We start from the raw sequence: 22,312 nt of genomic DNA, 5'->3' as shown, positions 1-22,312 counted from the left end.
GCTATATCCTAAGTGCCTACAATAACACCTGGCCCACAGTAGGCACCTAATGTACCTGCCAAGTGAGTGAAGAATTAATGTGTGCCCTCAGCCAACAATGATAGCACTGACTGACGCAGCAAAACTCCCCAGTTTGTTCAGAATGCCCTAGGCTCCTTAAAGTTATCACTGCCCATGAATGCACCGTCTTCAGCCCTTCTGCCCCATCGTGGCTCCTCTCCTCCCCCACCTAAAACGCCTTTCCTGTGTATTTCAGGATGCACACCCTAACCTAGGGGTGTCGAACTCAATCAGAGAAGGGGCCAAAATCTAAAATCCAGCCTAAATCGCGGGCCGAATGGTTTACTGAACAGTCATAAACTGTCATTGTGATGGAAACGCAGCGGAGTGCAGTGATGACAGCGCGGTGCGGGCCACATTGCAAGGCCTGGCGGGACAGATTTGGCCAGCGGGCCTTGTGTTTGACACATGTGCCCTAACCAGCCATTCAGGTGAGATGGCAAGGAGGGAGGGAAAGAATGATGACCCATCTGGCTCAAGGGCAGCTGATGAACAGAACCATGGATGAACCATGGCCAGCCTGCAGGCAGGTGTGTCTGTCAACCTGCGTGTGTTTGTCAGCTGCATACTCAATGTCCTATGGTCTTGGTAGCCAGCATGCAGCATGGTATCTTTGTCTGCGTCAGAGTAGATACGTGTGGGGAAGCATCTTTGATATCCCAGACAGGTCAACACCTAGCAGAGCTTCTAATGAAGGAAATAACTCCTAGTGAGCCCTGTTGGCAAGGCTAGTATCTAGGTTTTGAGCCCCGGGTTTCTTTTTTTGTTTAAATATTTTTATTGATTTCAGAAAGGAATCATGCTCTCTACTGGGGATTGAGTCCACAACCTGGGCATGTGCCCTGATTGGGAATTGAACTGTGATCTCCCGAATCATAGGTTGATGCTCATTCACTGAGCCATGCCAGCTGGGAGAGCCCTGGATTTCTTACAAAGCTGACACTGGGATTATCTTCCTTCACCTGCACCATTAAGGTGGGCTCCAAAGATCCCCGGGTATCCACTTAGGGGTTCTATTTGGCAGCCTGGCTATGGAAGACTAGGTGAAATCATCCCAGCTTTCCCCAGTACCTTGAAGCCCAATAGCCTCTCCTTTACCCAAAATTAGATCAATAAACACCACAGATGTCTAAGGACCCTTTCTGTTTCATGTGTATATGGCTTGCAAATGCAAAGAGGCATAGAGATCTGGGGGTTTAATCTATGAAATGCAAAGAAATCATATTTTAGTTTCTGAACACATATTACCCTAAATTACTATTAAATTATTCCAAGAATAAAATTTAGTTTCTCCAACTAGGTAGTAATTTTCTTGTCAATAAAGACTATTTCCTACACAGGTGTGATGGAAGCAAATTAAGGCACAAAACCCTCTACTGCAAGACTGAAACTATCTCTTTGGGGCCCTTTTAAAGAGCTCGTTTGTTGAGCATGTTGTACCTAAATGGGCCAGGTAGACAACAGGGCAAGGAGCTGGAAAGAGCCCCACCGTTTTTCCAAAAGTGGTGTGGATTTGGGGTTTCCTAGGGAAAGCTGTGTAGAAAAGGTGGGAGGGAGAGGGGAGGTCAAGGGAGGGGTGAAAGGATGTCTTGGGCTTGGGGCAAGCAGAGGGTGCGAGCCAGTGAGCAACAAGGCTGCAGGGACGGTCTAAGGCCTGCGGCCATCCTTATTTATTCCTTACCACACGGTAGAGGTCATCCTAGAAACAATCCCAGTGTCTGTCACTCCCTTCCTAGTGCTCAGTGAGGGCCAAGGCATTTGAGTTCACAATTTTGGAATCAGTGGGCCAGGACCAGGAGCAAAGCATAGCATGAAGCCAGACCTCAGCCTCTTTCAAGTATGTAATGCTGGGAGCACGTGCTTTGCAGCCCAGCCCCCTTCTTCCCTGCACTGATATAGCCCAAAGCAGATATAACTAGATTTTCCTCAGAAACACTCAACAGTCATCCTCCTACTCAGTAGCTCGCTGCCCCACCCTCCTGCTGATGAGTGATCAGGTCATTACGCTTCAGGGCAAAACAACCATTTGCATATTACATCTTTATTATATAGGATATGCATAGCCCATGGACACAGACAATAGGAATGGGGGTGGGCTGGTGGAGGTCAGTGAGAAAAAGGAGGTATATATGTAATACTTTTCACAATAAAGAATTATTGAAAAAATAATCACCCCTCTAAACTAGCACTCTGCATTATCATAGGAAGATGTACTGCACTCTTTATTCTAATTCCTAAAAGCTGGGAATTCAGTTATTCTTTGTTAACCACCTCTCCATTAATCAGGCAAGTAACAACAGGGACACGATTTCCCAACAAATATATGTTTCTAACCGCAACACATTTGAGGTGGCTTCAGTCATAACTATATAGATCTATCCTCCTCTGTGTGCCTGAAAATGGGGGAAGCACCACTTGCTTTTGGTGGGTCTGGTCTAAACAGTTGTTCTCCATTTGCTTTTTAGGGGCCATCACAGAGAGCATGCTCAGCTGGCAGTGTCATGTGTCACTTTAAGAGGGGCACTTCCGTGACCCAAACAGCTTCCCCCCTTCCTCTTTTGTAGGTTGGGTTCCCAGGAAAATGCTCAACTAAAAATGAAAAAAAGTTTGAAAATATGGGAGTTAATACATCACTTAGAAGTACTTTTTTTTTTTTTTTTGCCTCCTAGTAGTATCTGGTACAATAGTCCCAAAATGAGTTTACATTCCCTGAGGAAGAAGGCATTTTTAGAAGCTACTAATCTGATTAAGAGCTTAAAAATAAAATTTCTAAAGATGGGAGGAAAACAAAGTTAACTCAAAGGGAAATAAAATACAAGACCAGTGTCTTGCATTTTCCAGAATGAATGCAATCCAGTTCTTATGGCCCATAATGCTGAGATTAGGAAGTACAAAATACCAGTTATAAAAATAATCTTAGGGATGTAAAGTACATCAGAGGCAATATAGTGAATGATATTATAATAACTATATATGGTGTCAGGTGGTTACTATTGAAATAGATTCATTGTGATAATTACTCCATAAGGAATATAAATATCTACTCACTGTGTTGTATACCTGAAGCTAATATTGTACACTTTTTTATTTATAAAAATTCAACTTTTATTGAATTTATTGGGGTGATATTAGTTAATAAATGTATATAGGGTTCTAGGATAATTCTAAAACCCACCACCTGTATAATGTATTGTGTGTTCACCATTCAAAGTCAAGTTTCTTTCCGTCACCATTTACGGTATTCTCCCTTTACCTTCTGCTACATGCCTAAACCCCCTTTCCTTCTTCTAATCATCTTATCACCCTATTGTGATATGAGTTTTTTTCTTGTTCTCTCAAAGAATGTGCACTGATTAAACTGAAATTGAGGGTATCAGTTTTGATCTATCTATCTATCTATCTACCATATAAAAATATATGTGCATGTAAAAGCACGCTATTATATAGATATGTTTATGTATATTCCCAGCTCAGTCTGCTGAGAGGGCTTAGATACAATGACACCCCCACCTGTCCCAAGTAGCAGTGAGGAGATCTAGTCATCATATGTTGGTTTCTGAATGCAATTTCTCCAACAAAAGGAGCCTGGGCTCTTTGGGGTAGTGGCTGATTTTGGGGCTGGGGCTGGCAGCAGAGAAGATACATTTGGAGCAGCTTGCCGCAGCAGGAAATGATGATCATTGCTGATTAAAGAATGATGAGCTACTGCAAAAGGCACAGAAACCAACTTGAAGGGGCCTTTCCTTTCTAGTATAATAAAGTGAACAAAAGAATAAATGTGCAATACACATTGTAATAAATGTGAGAGCAAGCCACTGAATAAAATAAGGATCAATAGCCAGCCTGAAACAAAGTAATAAGTAGATAACACAATAAATATGGGGAGGAATAACTCTTCCTTGTAATGGAATGCCAACTAATACATTTATAAGGAACTATAGAGTTAGACATTTGTTGAAGAATGGTAAAAACAGTAGGTGAGCGGTTAATGGAACACACGATGTGTTCTTCCCAACGAGTGCCTTCCTAAAAAATACTTATTAATTGAAAAGAAACACCATCACTTGGCCAGTGAGAAACCTCAAGAAGTGATAAAATTACCACCATGAGGAATGGGGCACATTGACACCAAGGGCCTCCTGAAGGTACTGGCAAGGGCATTGCCCCACCTGCGTGCTGGTCCCCGCCAAAAATGCAGTCACCTGAATCCAATCAAAGGAATCATCAGACAAAACTGAACTGAGAGATGTTTGTTCATCTCCCCTGCCCTTGGCCTACTAGGCCTATTTCAAGGATATGGATATGAAACATATGGGTATAACAAGTGACAAAAGAATGATGGAGACATTCAGGAACTTCATTTACATTTTCTATTCCAAACTTTGTGCTGCTGGTGGATATTATATATTGAAGCTGATTTTCCCAAAACTCGTAGCAAACCTAAAAATCCTTTGTTGGCCAACTTGGCCACTTAGGGCACTGGAAACATCTATGTACAAGAGGGGTCTGTGGATGCATGTTTTTTGGCTAATGCCTTCACCTTCATAAGCAATACACAGACACAGACAACAGTGTGGTGATAGCCAGAGGGAAAGGGCTGGGGGGCTAGGTGGAGCTGGACAAAAGTGGGGGGAGTGGGGATGGAGAGACTTTGCTTGGGGTGATAGGCACATGATGCAGTGTGCAGATAACGTATTATTGAGTTGTACATTTGAAACTTGTATGGTTTTGTGAACCAACGTCAACCCAATAAATTCAATTTTTAAAAAAATAATAGAAAGAAGCCTGACTTCTTCCTTCTCATCATCTCCAAATAATGGCCTAAAATACTCAGTTTAATGCTGTCCTGATTCTCTCTTTCACCATCCCTGACAATAGGCCCCCAAAAGGCTCTGTGCCTCCAGTGTAACTAGCCCCATACTTCCTCCTGTCTCACCTCCATCTCCCCTACACTCTTGTTCCACTCTGCAGCCAGAACAGCTTCCAAAACTATGGATCTGACCATGACCCTGCTGCCTGAAACTCCTCAGTGCTTTCCTGCTCCCAGCAGCCATCAGGGTCCAGCAGCCTGGCCTGTGTGGTGCAGCACAAAGCACTCTGAACAGGCCTGGGCTATAGATAGGCCTGGGTTCCCATCCACACCCACCTCTCCATAGGGCTCTTTATTGACACTATTACGTGTACATCCTTCCTGTCTGGTAGTTACCCACCTAAAATCCAGCCTCCTTTAGAGGGCTGGTAAGGCCCTCAGTGATGAGATCTTACTTCTTTTAGGTCCTGTCTCTAAGATCTCACCATGATCCATAGGTTTTTTCAAATCTAACTTGTTAGCGTTCCCTGTATATCTAGGTTGGATGCCTCTAGGCTTTATCTGCTCACGTGTCTCCTTGGACTGAAATTCTCCTCCCACCTGCCCACAGCCCTTCTTGGCCGACAGTCTGGTTCTCCTCCTCAAGATGCAGTGCAGGAGCCCCATCCCCTCCCTTAGATGCTCTCAGGGCAGACTGGGAAGTCTATTACAACTCTCTATTATGATGAAATTGCATTTTTGTGTCTGCTTCTCAATGTAGGTAAGCAGCATTTCTACTTTCAGCAAAAACCTCAGACCTGAACAGAGTGGACACTTAACAGAGGGTTTCTAATGGAAACCAAAGCCCTCTCCCAACTTTCTCAAAACTCTAGCATTGCCAGAGCTCACACCCTTCTCTTGCCCTTAACAGGTGTCTCTTCCCCTTACCAGGTCTCCCACTTGAACAACTTCTCTCCACAGACTGCCCGTTGGTTTTCAACTCTATGCATAGGGATTGCTACATCACTTTTTATTTTTCCATTTCTTAATTAGGCTCTGGGTCCTTCCATACTGTCCCAGAAGGTAAAATTTCCTTCTTTTTATTAAAAGGCTGCGTAGCATTCCATTGTGTAACTATACCACAGCGTTTTTATCCACTCATCTACTGATGGGCACTTGGGCTGCTTCTAAACTTGACTATTGAAAATAACACTGCAATGAACATGGGGTACATGTAGTCTTTTGAATTAGGGTTTTGGGTTTTTGGGATATATTCCCAGAAGTGGAATTGCTAAGTCATAAGGCAGTTCCATTTCTGATTTTTTTAGGTCTCTCCATATTGTTTTCCATAGTGGCTGCACCAATCTGCATTCTCATCAATAGTGCATGAGGGTTCCCCTTTCCCCACATCCTCGGCAGCATTTGTTGTTTGTTAATTTATTGACATAGCCATACTGACAAGCTTGAGGTGATACCTCATTGTGTGTGTGGTTTTTTAAATTCTTACCCGAGGTTATCTTTCCATTGATTTTTAGAGAGAATGAAGGAGAGGGGGGAGGGGAAGAGAGAAAGAGAGCAAGAAACATCAATGTGAGAGAGACCCATCAATTGGTTGCCTTCTGCACACGCTCTAACCATAGCTGAGGATGGAGCCTGCAACTGAGGTATGTTCCCTTGACCAGGAATCAAACCTGTGACCCTTCAGCTCACAGTCACTGAGCAAAACCAGCCAGGGCACATTGTGGTTTTAATTTGCATTTCTCTGATAATTAGTGTCCTTGAACATTTTGTCTATAGGCCATCTGTGTGTCCCTTTTGGAGAAGTGTCTATTCTGATCCTTTGCCCATTTTTAAATTAGATTGTTTGTTTTCCTGGTGTTGAGTTGTGTAAGTTCTTTATATATTTTGGAAATTAGTGTATCATTGGCAATATGTTCTCCCATATAATTTGTTTCCCTTTCATCTTGTTGATGATTTCTTTTGCAGTCCAAAAACTTTTTATTTTGATGTAGTCCCATCTACTCTTTTCTTTTGTTTCCCTTGCCGGAGGTCATATATCAGAAAAAAAATATTGCTGAGAAATATCCAAGATTTTTTTCATTTATATGTGGAGTCTAATGTAAAAATAAACTAACAAAGTAAAGACAGACTTGTGGATGCAGAGAACAGTACAGTGATTGCCAGAGGGAAAGGGCAGTGGGGGGAGGTAGAGGAAAGTAAAGGGGGTGTAAATAGTGATGGAAGGAGACTTGACTTGGGGTTAAACACACAATACAATAAACAGATGATGTATTATATAACTGTGTACCTGAAGCCTATATGATTTTTTAACCAATGTCACCGTAATAAATGCCATTAAAAAAAGAAGAACATCTCTCTCCAGCTGCTTCTTTCACCTCCAATCCTGACAATTCTGGTCTTGTTGACCCGTCAATTCCTCATTATTCATTGGCCTTCTACCTAGTCCGGGGCCCCATGCGTGTGGGTCTGATTCTGCCCCAAACCTCCTCCTTCATGCTCTCTTCTGCCTCCACCAGAAAACCTGGCTCTTCTTTCTCTGCCACTCATGTCCTAGAGAAATATCCTCTATCTTCAAGCCAGTAAAATTACTTCCTTAGGCTTGGGTTTCTGCCTCTTAATTGCCAAATGTATGGCTTTTGTTCAGATCTGTGGACAAAAGAGCCTCCCATTTGGGGTGCTTCATCGGAGAAGGGATGAGCTCCACTGGAGGCTGTTGTGCATGTTACACAAAGTCTATGTGCATGCTTCAAAGAATGGAATCCAACCACCCTTACCTGCTCTCCAGTCTAATGAAGAAGTGACTCTTGGGATAATTTAACTTCCCTTCTCTTAAGGCTATCAATTCTACTACTTCTTCCAGCAGGTTTTAGCTCTACCAATGATCCTTTTGGTAGAGTGGTCAGCAAACTCATTAGTCAACAGAGCCGAATATCAGTACAATGATTGAAATTTCTTTTGAGAGCCAAATTTTTTAAACTTAAACTTCTTCTAATGCCACTTCTTCAAAATAGACTCACCCAGGCCGTGGTATTTTGTGGAAGAGCCACATTCAAGGGGCCAAAGAGCCACATGTGGCTAGCTAGCCGCAGTTTGCCGACCACAGCTTTAGTAGAAACTTTGACATGCCAAATTAAGGAAAACACGCATGTGTGGCAATAAAAATACATCCCAAATTGTCACACACATGCATTTCTAGCCTTTTGCTGCCTAGCACCACATGTCCCTCTCACCTGTTCACTTTGCCAATGACCCTTCTTTCCGGTGGGTGGGGTGTTAGCGGGAGTCCCCAGGTGACCCGCTGGGGCTGCCAACCTTTGAATCCACCGGTAGCCCCATTGCCATAGCTATTACCTTGGGGCATTTCTGATGAGAATTCCTGCTGAAGCCCTCACTGGATCTTGGTAATTTAGTCTCTCTCTACTCCTCCTATCTTTTGCAAATACTGAAGAGTTTAAGGGGCACCCAAAATGTTTCAGTTTCTCTACATTTTATCACACTAGTTCCATTCCCTAATTTTTGCCAGGCACTTGTTGATTCACACCAAATCACCAGATCCCATTCCCATCTGACCTCCAGATCCTGAAATTCCTCTTCCTCCTCCACATCGTAGGAGAGGGTGTGGATTTTGATGTCATCAGCTGACAGGTCAATGAACTTCCCATCGGGGTACTCCAGGCTCTCTTTGGTGGGTGACCGGTCCTCAATGAAGGTGGTCTCGCAGCAGTCGGCAGCCATGCCATCCCCCCAGGAGCGCAGCATGCCCTCGGAGTAGAGGATGATGTTGGGATGGTAGTGGGACTCCACTGACTGCTGCAGGGTGTTGGGGTCCAGCAGCTGCTGGACGGGCTCACTCCTGCCGCTGTCCAGGGTGGCTGCTGCTGCACTGCCCAGCAGCCGGCAGTTCTGGTACTGGGGTGTTGGGTAAACAGACACCAGGCCATCTCTGCTCTCAGCCATGAAGTTTCTGGTGTTAATTAAGCCATTCCTCTTGCCAGCATCGTTGATCTTACTGTACATCAGATTCTTCTGTTCAATGATGCCATCCATGGTGCTCTGCCTGCCCAGCTGGGTGTTGGGCTGTGGCTGAAGGGTTGGGCTTCAGGGTCACACTTGCCTCATGGAACCCATGTCTGCTGGAGGAGAAGAAAACAGAGATGAGACAAGGAAATCATACCTGATAAAGAGCTAATCACCCAGACTCTTATTCTCCTAGGTATACTGGTCAGCCAGTACGCACCATAGCGAGGAGAGAGATGAGAGTCCAGCCCTACCAAATCTGCCAGTTTTATTTCTTTAAGATTTTTTTAGTTGATTTATTTTTATTTTTTTAGAGAGAGAGAAAGGGAGAGGGAGAGAAAAACATTGACGTGAGAGCGAAGCATCAATTAGCAGCCTCCTGCATGCCCCGAGCTGCCTCCTGCACACTTACTAGGAATTGAGCCCGGAACCCAGGCATGTGTCCAGACTGAGAATTGAACTGGGAACTTTTCGGTCCACTTGACAAGGCCCAACCAACTGAGCTACACGGGCCAGGGCACCTAATCCACCAATTTAAAAAAGGCTTTATCAGAGCAGCCGGCCAGAGTAAAGCAGAAACTGATTATCTGCATCTCTATAAAGTCTGTTTCCAAAAAGGACTCTGCAGAAATTGGAATCACTGCAGCTTCTAGAGAAACCTGTGATGGACAGCACGCATCCTGAGTCTCACAGGTAAGCTCAATCACATTAGCATCAGACTGGTCCTCAGGGAGAACAAGCTGTAAATCTGTAATAGAGCTACTAGAGTTTCCACATCCATGGCTACTCATTCCAGCAAAAAACACACACCCAAAGATTAAAGTGTTTAGAATAACACCCCACACAGATTTAGAAAATAAGTGACAAGACCATACCATTGTATCGTACATGGACAAAATTCCCCAATGGAGGAAATACATGTATATTCTGAGGTAGGTATTAGAACTAGCTCAACACACATGCCTACCGGCCTTCCAGCATAGTCCTGGGAATCAGCCTAGAAATGTCTCTGCCTTATTGGTGCTCCACTGAGAGAAATTTCTACCTATTAGGACATAATTAAGAAGTCCTCCAAATTGTTTCTCCCTAGATTGTGTTACTTCCGAGGGTTTCATTTTATTTTATTTTTTTAATAGACAAGCTTGAGATTTTTAGAGCTAATGAATGAATTTCCTTGGGTTTTTCATCTTTGCAAGTTAACTACTATTCAGGAAAATATTCTGTCTTGGGAGCTTTAGGTGCTCTGGCTTTCTATAAGATTCAAGTACTTTCTTACATTATAACTGCTTTACTTGGTGGAAGTTACAATTTCAGACTGACTAAAGGAGAAGAGATAGAGAGGACATCTTGGTAACTAACTGGGAAATAATGTTTTTTTATTTTTTTTTATTTTATTTTTTAAAATATATTTTATTGATTTTTCTTACAGAGAGGAAGGGAGAGAGATAGAGAGGTAGAAATGTCGATGAGAGAGAAACATGGGCCAGCCGCCTCTTGCACACCCCGTATCAGGGATGTGCCCGCAACCAAGGTACATGACCTTGACCGGAATCGAACCTGGGACCTTTCAGTCTGCAGACCGACGCTCTACTGCTGAGCCAAACCAGTTTAGGCTGGGAAATAATATTTTAATAGAGTTGACAAATGACTAGTCAAACTACAGTATATGCACTGAGAGATTGGTCCGATTATTAAGGTTACACTGTGTCAAACTTGAGAGAGGTCAGAAACACACTTCCACCTCTGCTTACACAGCACAGAGTAATTTGCTCAAATTTAAATATTTAAACAAGATTTCGTGACCATCTGCAACAAGCAAGGCACACCATGTGTTTGAGCATCACCTCTGTGCTTGATCATCTTCCAAGCTAGCATCATGTGGTATTCCTGGTCCAAACACTACACTTCTTTAATCTTCCTCCTTCTCTAGAGAAGCCACAGGATTGATCTCAATGCCAGGCCCCTCATCTGGTTTGTGATCTGCAGGATGTACTATCAAGACTAGCATAATTTTCTTGAAGTCAGTTCATTCTCAGACTTAGCTCCTTCCTCCCAGATCCACTGTAAGCATCTTACAAAAGATACTTGGTTCAAATCTCACCTCCTCAATGAAACCACATGCTCTTGATCAGCCTGAGCAGTGGTCAGTAAACTGCAGTTCACGAGCCACATGCGGCTCTGTTGACTAATGAGTTTGCTGACCACTGAGCCAGAGTAACCTCTTCCTTTTCTGATATGTTCACAGCAGCTGTGCTATGCTTCTCTTATAGTTCCTGTAGCATCCTTCTCTGCCAACATGGCATCTACTAATGTCAGCATCCTCCTGCAGCCCCTGTTCCTGCCCAGGAGCTCCATAAAACCAAAGAACCAGTGTTAACTTTTCCCTTTCTAGTGCCTGTTAAGTGTGTTGAAATAAATAGTATCGTCTTATGTGATACCCAAATCCCTACTTAGTGATCTTTTTGCACTGCACAAGCCCCAGATGTGAAAGGCAGGTACAGCGTAGGTTTCCCTATAGTTGACTGCCCAAAGTGCCCAGTGAGAATTGGCAGCATCAGCACCCCCTGGAAGCCTGATAGGAATGTAGGATCCTGAACACCACCTAGCACCATTGAACCAGGACCTGCATTTTACCATGAGAAAAGATGATTCGTCTTCACATTAAAGTCAAAGGGCACCATGCTAGGGTGGAGAGAGCAAGTTTGGCCTGTTGGAGAGTTGGCTCAAATTTACAATAGATTATTTACTATATTTTTGAGGTATTAAATAAACATATCAAACAATTGCATTCTCAAATAAGTATTTTCTTCTTGAAGTTTTGCAACTTTGAGAATTATAAATTATGATTACATCTGAAGGAAAGGGCTGGAATTAGTGGGATTTTATTCTTGTCCTTGTATCATGCTTCAGTATCTCTTTCAGCACACACCTGCTTGTCCTATTTAGAGTTCAACTTCATGATTCTTCTGAACCCAATTCTTCTACGTTTCCTTCTATGCACTCCTTCCTCATAAGCCTTTCTTCAAGCTCCAGCTTAGCAGTTCAGAGATACAGTGGAGAGAGAATGCCCCCAACGATGCCACCGGCTGGGTGATCTACCAGGTCCATCACCATCGCCCTCTGAGGCCGTATCCAGCAACTGTGTTGTTCTTCTAATGCTCTTCACAACAGCTATATAATCCTATATGATTGGTTATACTATATGACAAATAACACGTTGTTTATTTTGTATGTTTCCCCTTAGCCCTTGATACTCAGAACCAGTGGCTGCGATGAGAAAAACCTCTCACTTGATCCTTTATTTCTGCTGGAAGAGCTTCTGCTGTGTCTAGGATGCTGCCTTCTGTTGACAAAACTCTTTCTAGGCTGCAATCACAGCTAAGCTCCTGATTCCATCCTCTGGGTGCGGCTTTGGCGTCTGTTCCTGTGAGGCTGGCAGAGGAAGCTGACTGAGTGCATCACCAGCCAATCACACTCCACCTGATGCGTTCCCAATGCTGGCAGTGGGGAGAGGAGAGAGGTGGAAAGGGGCCTCCTTGACCTTGAGTGTGATTCCCCATTACTTCTTCTCTTGTTCTTGCTCTCTGTACCACTGCTCAAGGAACCCTCTTGTCCACAAGTTTGGGTGAAAATCAGATAGGTACCTTGCAATAATAAGCTATTGATAAGTACATATTTATATAGACTCTATCAGAAACTGACTATGAATGGGAGGGGGAGAAATGACAGAAAGTAGGTATGCAACATCTGCACACATTTTATATTGTATATAAACACGTTTTTCTTTACTTGAGACTGTCAATATATATACGACACTACACTGAGAGTCAGGAAACCAGGGATTTAGCCTTAATTTTGCTACTACATGTCTGTAAGATCTTGGGAGAGTTGTTTATGAAAATGAAATTATTTTTTAAAAATATGTTTTTATTGATTTCAAGGAAAAAGGAAGAGGGAGAGAGAGAAACATCAATGATGAGAGAAAATCACTGATTGGCTGCCTCCTGCACGAGCCCCACACTGGGTGAAAATGGAATTATTAAGAAAGCCATTGAGCAAGAGCTTTAAGGTCTTTGCAGTTCTGTGATTGGAAGGTTTTAGGCATAGTCTTAAGGTTTTATGAAATTAAGATATCGCTTTCGCTACAGCGTGGTGAAAATCTCACATTGTTCACAATAGATTAGGTTTCAATTCAATAAAAAGTTATTTATCAATAACTTATTAGTTCGAGCATTATGCTAGGTGCTTCCTGGAAATAATAAGGCGAGTTCCTAATATTAAAAGTTGAATCAATAGATAAAAGCACCATTAAACCACTGTAATAGTAGTCAAACATGAATGTATAACAAAGACATGCCAACATGAAACTGAAATCTAGTATTTCAAAATGATCTAAAAGAAACTGAAAAAAAAAGTGTAATGGGAGGCAACAACATAAATCAGAATCGGGAAAGAATCAGAAGCAATGTAATTTGTGAACAGAATTCAGGAATTAGAAATAAAAGAGAAAGTAATTTCAGAAATCAATGCTAGACCAGGAAGGACAGAAGAGTGAAAAAATACAGTGGATCATACCTTAAAATAAGTAAGACATGGAAAATAGAAAGCTGTCTTAAATTTTAAAAAATGAATACTTCAGTTCATTTGAAATTCTAGAGTAGACAGAAGTGTTGTGATGTGAAAGCCATCAAAATACTGACTCAGGTGAAAAAGATTGTTTCGTGGGAAGAGCAAGAGGGAACTTTCCGTGATGCAGATACTCTTTATCTTGGAGAACAGAGGTTATGTAGATGTATGCATTTATCAAAACTAATCAAATTCTAACATTAAATATGTATGCATTTAGAATGCTAAAATATTTTTTTTAAGTGATAAATATAGAATAAACACAAAGAAAGCACAATATGCACATAAAAGGAGAACTTGGAGAATTAAATAACTAATGGATAAGAACAAGTACTAAAACTATGATTTCTAGATTCCTGGATATTCATGGTGAAAGGGTACAATAAAAAACTGACTCAGTATTAACAACCAAAATATCAATTATAGTACATAACTAAACTTTAAAGAAAAACAAACATAAAAACAAAAACAAAAACTCACTTTGGTTATTTTGGGTTGCGGCGGGGGTGTGGGAGGCACAAAAAACCTGTATATCTAAAAAAGGGTATAAAAATCAGATTATCTTCCCACTTGTCAACAGAAAAAGCTTTATAACAAGCCAATAAAATAAAGTACTGAAGATACCCAAGGCATTAAAATGTGAGTCAAGGTTTTATATCTAGTCAAAATGAACTTCAAGTTTAAGGGCTTATATGTAAGCTGATATGAAAGAACTGAAAGAAAGATATGATATGATATCTGGATTTGTTTAAAAAATAATCTGGATAAGGTGAAGGAGTGGGTAGGTAACAGAGAAAATAAGACTGGCCATGGGTTAATCACATGAGATAATCACTCAAGTTGGTACCTTGGGTCTATTATGTAATTCTCTATATTTTCATGTCTGCTTACAATTTTCTATAATAAAGTACTTTTTACAAACCAACGGGTGCAGATGTGTAAGAAAAATCTTCCAGGCAGAGGGAACATCGTGAAACAAAAGCAAAGAGGCAGGGACCTGTGCAGGTTGCATTTAGGGAAATTCTAGTGGCAGGGAGCTGGGAGATAAAGTTGACGGAGCTTGGGAGAAGCCTTACTTAGAAGGTCTTGGATGCCAATTACAGATACAACATTTACTTTAGGAAATGATGGGATGTTGAAGAAAGGAGCTTGAGTGGAATGTGATACTCACAGATGGGGTTTTGGACAATGTGGCGAATGCGTATGAGAAAGCACAGTAAACATTAGTGGTACAGCGCAATGAGGCACAGTGTACTCCTCTAATGCTCCGCCGGATGACCTGCAGGAACCTTTAGGGTAGCATGAACTAACAAAGCACTAGTTCTGATTCCTTTGTTTTATATATTTCATCTCTGACAAATGAGTCATAAAGAGGCAACCTGAGTAGCCACATCAATGGCTGGAAGAGTACACAACCAGCAACCCCAATGCTCTTGACACCAGATAACAAGAGGCTTAACCGGAGACAATGGTGCCTGGACACCCAACTGGAAAGCACTGCCTCCACAGTGAGTGCTTCCCCTTTAACTGACGGGGTCCTGCAGGGGCAGGCAGGAGGGCAGGAGGTGATGAGCTCAGGTGCACTGCCCGTCCCTCTCACTCAGTCATCTCACGTACAACCACTCTTCCAGGCTGTGCGTGGCTCTCATTTCGCAGTAGACTGTGTTCTGTTTGGATCACCTGGGTGAGGATGTGTGTGTGAATATAGGCTGGGTTTCTAACACTGAGGTGGCTGTGTGGACTGAGGCCATCTCCAAAATGCCGAGGAAGAACTCCTGGCCAGGTGTAGAGTACTCACTGCACAGCCCCCGTGGCCTGGGCACACTGGGCTGGATCCTCTGAGTTAGGGCCGCTGGTGCCTTGCTAGCTTGGGACTCTCCAGTCTCACAAATTGAGCACTAACTGCAGCCTATTCACAGAGAGCCCCGGGCTCTCTGACTTGGAGGCAGAGCAGGGGGCTCGTCCAGAAGGAGGTGAAGGAACAACAGCTGACCCTGACCCTCTGGTAAAAGAGATGAGGATTTACTTGAATCTGCTTGTGAATAATTCACGGGAAAAATAATTATAAACAGCTTCCAAGGTCGAGAAGCCATCCAAGAAGAGAAAAACAACCAAAATAGGTAACAATGAAGAGTAGAGTGGTGATGATAGTGTAGTGGGGAGCAGGCCTGAGAACAGGGTTCTTGGAGCCCCCACCATTTTTGTTGTTTTTAGGTTGGATTTTGAGTCTTGTTGCTTTTGATGTCATTAAACTTAATTTAGAAACCACTCTCCAAAAGGAAAAGAAATCGCTTTCCAAACAGCTCATCCCTTCAATCCTGCTCTACCAGGAATCATACTTTACGAGTATGACAGAATTAAACATGGACCTATCCACGTAGAAATTAGGGTTATATATTACAAGCTGCGTTTTTCTCAGACTTGTCTCTAATATTTAATAGATGCTTTGCTCTGAGAAAATAAACTAGAAAAAGCTAAAAAGAGTTTTGGGAACCAGTGTTGTAACTGTAGTAATTTCCAGACAAAGGCACAAACCAAGTGAAGATAAATGGAAGTATTAAAACTTTTTCAGAGTAGTTGTCCTTTTTTTTATTCTGAGCCCGTGAACCATTTAGGTTTTACAAAACTCTCTTCTGCTTCCCCCGAATCGCTCATTCCTCATTCCCCCATACCTTGTCCACTGGAAGACTTAAAGGTCTGCACTGTTGGGCTTAAGATTTGTTTGTGTGAAGTGGAAACACTTTTTACAAAGTGATATCTAATATCTGTACCTGTGTGTCTGATTAAAAACGTTATTTGCCAAGTTTTATGCAGTAACAGTCACATTTAACACAAATCCTTCAAAGCATTTTCTCCAATTAGAAACAGAATAGAGCCAACTATGCAACTGATGAGGAAAATTAAACAAGTAAGCAGATTAGTTTAGCCTGGATGCTTGGGATGTGTGACAGGTTGGATTGCTCCTAACACTTTTAATCCCTTTTTAACTCATTTAAGCAAGGAATTAGGAAGGCTATAGGTGCTGGGTATTCCCTGAATCCCAATGCTTTTAGAAGCCTTTTGTGTAGGTGGCAATACTTCCCTCCTGCGAAGCAAATGAATATGTACTTCTGCCCAAAATTCAAATGTTAAGAAAAAAGCTACTTGCAAATTATCATTAAAACAATTGAAATTATCCTTTAGCACCAACAAGTAGAAGAGCCTGTGCTTTGGCAGTGGAGAGAGTTAATGAAGCATGAAGAACCAGATCAGTTATTATTACTTAACATTTAAATGGCACATTACAATTGCAAAATGCTGCATCATGAAACTTATCACTGGTGGTGGCCTGGTCACAAAGCCAACCAATACTTATGCTAAGTGAGCAAGGCTTTGTTATAGCTCCTCCAGAAATTCGAAATCTGATCCATCAGAGGTCAGAGGAGTGCAGAAAAAATGCTGTGGTGCTGCAAATGAGAAAACCTAAGCTATTGAAACCGTTGCCGACTGTGCAAGTTGCATTAACTTCTTTTAGCTTTGAGGGTCTATCTCTGTCTTAAGGTAAGAGGAAGCTTCTTTAAAAAAAAAAAAAAATTCCCCTATTGATTTTCTAGAGGGAGAGAGAAACATTAATGATGAGCATCATCAATCAGCTGCCTCCTGCACGCCCCTACTGGGGAGTGAGCCTGCAACCAGGACATATGCCCTGACCGGGAATCAAACTGGGACCTCCTGCTTCATAGGTCGAAACTCAACCACTGAGCCATGATGGCCAGGTGAGGAAGCTTCTGGACCTGTAGCATCTCCATGTTCACCTTGACCAGTTCCATCACTTTCATTATCTTTACAACCATCACCACTACCAGCATCATCAATCATCACCACTGCCTTCAGCACTTTCACTACCACCGTTATTCCCACCACTAACACCACAAACAGGAATTGGCAAACAATAGCTCACAGGACAAACCCAGCTCAAAACCTGCAATTGGATAGCCCGCCAGCTAAGCATGCTCTTTACATTCTTAAATGTAATGTAGAAGAAAAGAAGTATATTCCAAGACACATGAAAATGATAAGAAATTCAAATGTTGGTATCCACAAATAAAGTTTTATGGACCCACACCCACATCCATTCCTTCACATATGCCTACAGCGGTTCTGCACTACAAGGGCAGAGTTGAATAGTTGTGGCAGAGGTCATATGGTCCATAAAATAGTTATCTGTAACTTCCCAGATAAAAGTGACTAATTTAAGACCATTAGCCCTTCCATACCACCACCACCACCACCATTATACCACCACCACTACTAACAACACCACGGCCATCAGAACAAGTACTGCCTCAACTACCATCACCATCAACAGCAACGACACCACCCTCCCACCCACACACACCACTCCATGGCTTAGAGATGTGGAGGCTGCACATGCAGTCGAAGAATTCAGGGAGGAGACTATAAATGTGGGCACAGACTCAAACAAAAGTCTTCCTCCCACCACTGAGTGGGACAGAAAGCCTCGAAAGTATCCTTGTCTCTAAAATTCCTATGTTTTAACTGTAAAATTAGGGGGTCATCTTATACGCCGGAAAATACGGTAACCTGATATTTTAGGAGTGTGCTAGGGTGACTTCATCTCAGAATTCCTAATTATAAGCCAGACTCACACACAATCAGTGTGCTTTGAACAACACAGTTGAACACTTATTCTGGAGTGTTTTTGGGCTGGGAATTCCCCAGGCCTAATTCTTATCAGAAGCAAATGCAAAACCCTCTGGCCTCAGGAAATTTCCATAAATCCTATATAATAGAGGTGATATGCAAATTGACCTTCTTGCCACCATAAGAAGAGGAATTGCCAGGTGATAAGGCAGGTCCATTTTATTTTTTGAGAAAACTCCATCCTGTTTTCCACAGTGGCTTTATGAATCTGCATTCCCACCAACAGTGCGTGAGGTTGCCCTTTTCTCCACATTCTTGCCAGCACATGCTGAGTGTTGATTTATTGAAGACAGCCATTCTGACAGGTGTGAGGTGATATCTCACTGAGGATTTAACTTGCATTTTTCTGATGATTAGTAATTTGGGGCATCTTTTGATATGTCCATTGGTCATCATCTTCTCTTTGAAGAAGTGTCTATTCAGGTTCTCAGTACACTTTTTAATTGGATTATTTGTTTTTTTGTTTTTGAATTGTATACGTTTTTTATAAATTTTGAATATTAACCCCTTACCAGATATATCCCACTGGCAAATATTTTCTCCCATTCAATTGGTTGTCTTTTTGTTTCCTTGGTGATTTTTGCTAATGAAAAAAAACCTTAATTTATTTTGTTTCCCTTGTCTCAGAAAATATGTCAGAAAAAAACAAACACAAAGACATTACTGAGAAAAATATCAGAGATTTTACTGCTGATCTTTTCTTCTAGAAGTTTTATGGCATCAAGTCTTATATTTAAGTCTTTAAATCATTTTGAGATTATTCTTGTATATGGTGCAAAAGGGTGGTATAGTTTCTTTTTTTTTTTTTGCATATATCACCAATTTTCCCAACATTTATTGTATACACATTATCCAATTGTATGTTTTTGCCTCTTTTGTCATATATATTGACCATATAGGTATAAGTTTATCTCTGAGCTCTCTATTCTGTTCCCTTCATCTATATGTCTGTTTTTTGTGTTAGTACCATGCAGTTTTGATTACTATCGCCTTGTAGTATAATTTAATACCAGGTAGTGTGAAACCTCCAATTTTGTTCTTCTTTTTCAAGATTGCTGTGACTGTTCATGCTATTTCTAAGAGTGTTTAGTAGAATTTTAGAAGTTCTTAATATATATATATCATGCCATCTGCAAATAATGACAGTTTTATTTCTTCCTTCCCAATTTGGAAGTCTTTTATTTCTTATTTTCTAACTGAGGATAGGGCTTCCAGTACTATTAATATATTGAATAAGAGTGAAGAAAGTGAACATCTTTGTCTTGTTCCTGATCTTAAGAGAAATGCTTTTAGATTTCCCTACTGAGTTTGATGGTACCTGTGAGTTTGTCCTCTATGGTCTTATTATATTGAGGTATGTTGTTCCCCTTCCCAGTTTGCTGAACGTTTTAATAAAAAAATGGGTGTTATATTGTGTCAAATGTTTTTCCTACATTTATTGATAGGATCATGATTTTTATCCTTCATTTTGTTTATGTGGTGTATCATGTTGATTGATTTGCAAATAATGAACCATCTTTGCATCCCAGGAACAAATTCCACCCATCATGGTGTATGATCTCTTTAATGTATAGCTGAACTTGTTTTACTAATATTCTATTGAGGATTTTGCATCTATGTTTATCAAGGATATGGGCCTTTCATTTTCTTTCTTTTTAGTATGCTTATCTAGTTTGGAATAAGGACCTTGTAAAATGAGATTTGGGGTCTTTTTCTCCTCTTGAATTTTTTGGAATAGCTTGAGAAGGATAGGTTAATTTTTCTTTGAAACTTTGTGAAGCCACCCTACTACCATGTTTGTTTATGAAAGGTTTTTTAATTATTACTGATTCAATCTGTTCAGATTTTCTGTTTCTTCTTGATTCAGTTTTAAAAGAGTCTATTTCTAGGAATTTATTTTTTCTAGATTGTCCAATTGTTTCGCATATACTTGAACATTATATTTTCTTATACAGGCAGTCCTCGGGTTACATAGGACTTGACGTAAGTTGTTTCGTGGTTACATCGCCATCTCCCATTTATGTATATTTAAAAAGTCCATCATTTCAACATATGTACATATGTGCTTTATGTTTTTTTTTTTAATTATTATTTATTTACCACAAGGTCAGGAATTGTTATCTTAAAAATTTTTTTTTTTTACTGTTTCACTTTATTACTGCTGTGTATGTGCTCCATGTGAGTGACGTAGGTGCTTACGTAGGTGGGTTCTGACTTACTGCGAAAATCATGTTACATTGCACTGTAGGAACAGATCTCCAATGTAACCCAAAGACCTACTGTACGCTTTTGAATTTCTGTGCTGCCAGTTGTTACTTCACAGCTTTCATTTCTGATTTTCTTTATTTGAGCCATCCTTTTTTTTTTTTTTTTTTTTCCTGATGAATCTGGTTAAAGATTTATCAATCTTGTTTACCTTTTCAAATAACTAGCTATTGGCATCATTGAGCTTTATTATTTTTTAAAGACTATTTTATTTATTATACTTTTCCTTTTACTCACATTGAGTTTTGTTTGTTGTTCTTCTAGTTCTTTTAGGTGTAAGGTTAAATTGTTTTTTTGGAATTTTCTTTTTTTTAAATTAAATTGACTGGGGTCACATTGGTTAATAGGACCACATAGGTTTCAGGTGTAGATCTCTATGTTAAAAGGTCTCTATGTTGCACTGTGTGCCCACAACCCAAAGTCAAGTAATCTTCCATCACCATTTATTAGGCCCCACCACCTTTCCTCTGGTAACCACCAAATCTCTGTTTGTGTCCACGAATATCAGTTTAATTTCCCACATATGAGTGAAGTCATGGTTCTCAGCTTTTTCTGACTTACTCATTTCACCTAGTATAATATTCTCAAGGTCCATTCATGTCACAAATAGCAGTACTTTGTCTTTTCTTATGGCTGAGTAATATTCTCCTGTGTATATGTGCCACATCTTCTTTATCCAGTTCTCTATGGTAGGACACTTTGTTGTCTCCATGTCTTAGCCACCAGGAATAATGCTGCAATGAACAAGGGTGCATATATCTTTGCGAATACATGTTTTTTAGGTTTTGGTACATATTGGGGTGATACTGGTTAATGAATTATATAGATTTCAAGTGTAAAATTGTATTACACATCACCTCTATATTGCATTGTGTGCCCAACAGCCAAAGTCAAATCCCTTTCTGTCACCATATATTTGATCCCCTTTACCATTTACTACCTCCCCCCATCAGCCTTTCCTTTGGTAACAACAATACTATCTGTGTCTATGAGTTGTTTTTTCCTTGTTTGTCCATTTGTTGCTTTTAGTTTTATCTACCACATATGAGTGAAATCATATGGTTCTTGGCATTTTCTGAGTGACTTATTTCACTTAGCATTATAGTCTTAAAATCCATCTACGTTGTCACAAATGACAGTATTTCCTCTTTTCTTATGGCTAAGTCATATTTCATTGTATATACTAATATGTATCACATCTTCTTTACCTAATCATTTGTTGAATGACACTGTGGTTGTTTTTATGTATTAGACATTGTGAATAATGGTATAATAAACAGAAGGGTGCATATATCTTTATAAATAAATGTTTTAAAATTTTGGATACCAAGTAGCAAGTTTGCTTGGTTATATGGTAACTCTATTCTTAATTTTTTCAGCAACTTCCATAGTCTTTTCAATAAAGGCAATACCAGGTTATGTTCTTACCAGCAGTGAATGAGGGTTCATTTTTTTTTTTTTTTTTAACTACAGTCTCTCCAATGCTTATCTTTCTTTTTTAAATTCTTTATTATTTAAAGTATTACATATCTCCTTTTTCCCCATTGACATCTCCCTGGCTGTTTCCACCCCCCTGCCCAAGTACATGCTCTTACCCCACTACTGTCTGTGTCCATGGATTATGCTTATATGTATGCATACAAGTCCTTTGGTTGCTCTTAACCCCCTTCTCTGGCTTTCCGCTGAGGTTGGATGGCCTGTTCTATGCTTCTGTGTCTCTGGATCTATTTTTGTTCATCAGTTTATGTTGTTCATTATATTCCACAAATGAGTGAGATCATGTGACATTTCTCTTTCTCTGACTGACTTATTCCACTTAGCATAATGCTC

The 22,312-nt window shown here is 40.7% G+C and overlaps 1 protein-coding gene across 4 annotated transcripts in view; it reads right to left on the bottom strand.

Moving 5' to 3' along the window:
* SYNDIG1 (synapse differentiation inducing 1) overlaps positions 1 to 22,312 on the bottom strand; it is a 123,442-nt gene that overhangs the window by 54,936 nt on the left and 46,194 nt on the right. For 2 of the 4 annotated variants that reach the window (XM_045574518.1, XM_045574520.1), the window contains exon 2: positions 8,441 to 9,003. In XM_045574518.1, coding sequence (XP_045430474.1) covers positions 8,441 to 8,917 — 477 coding nt within the window. In that variant the 5' untranslated portion in view covers positions 8,918 to 9,003. The remainder of the gene's footprint in view (positions 1 to 8,440; positions 9,004 to 22,312) is intronic. The other 2 variants (XM_045574517.1, XM_045574519.1) reach the window with 1 other exon arrangement.

This window comes from Pipistrellus kuhlii, unplaced genomic scaffold (genome assembly GCF_014108245.1).
Source record: "Pipistrellus kuhlii isolate mPipKuh1 unplaced genomic scaffold, mPipKuh1.p scaffold_m20_p_6, whole genome shotgun sequence".
NCBI classification, from domain to species: Eukaryota; Metazoa; Chordata; class Mammalia; order Chiroptera; family Vespertilionidae; genus Pipistrellus; species Pipistrellus kuhlii.
Note: the sequence above shows the minus strand (reverse complement) of the source record. Positions and strands in the feature narration are given on the sequence as shown.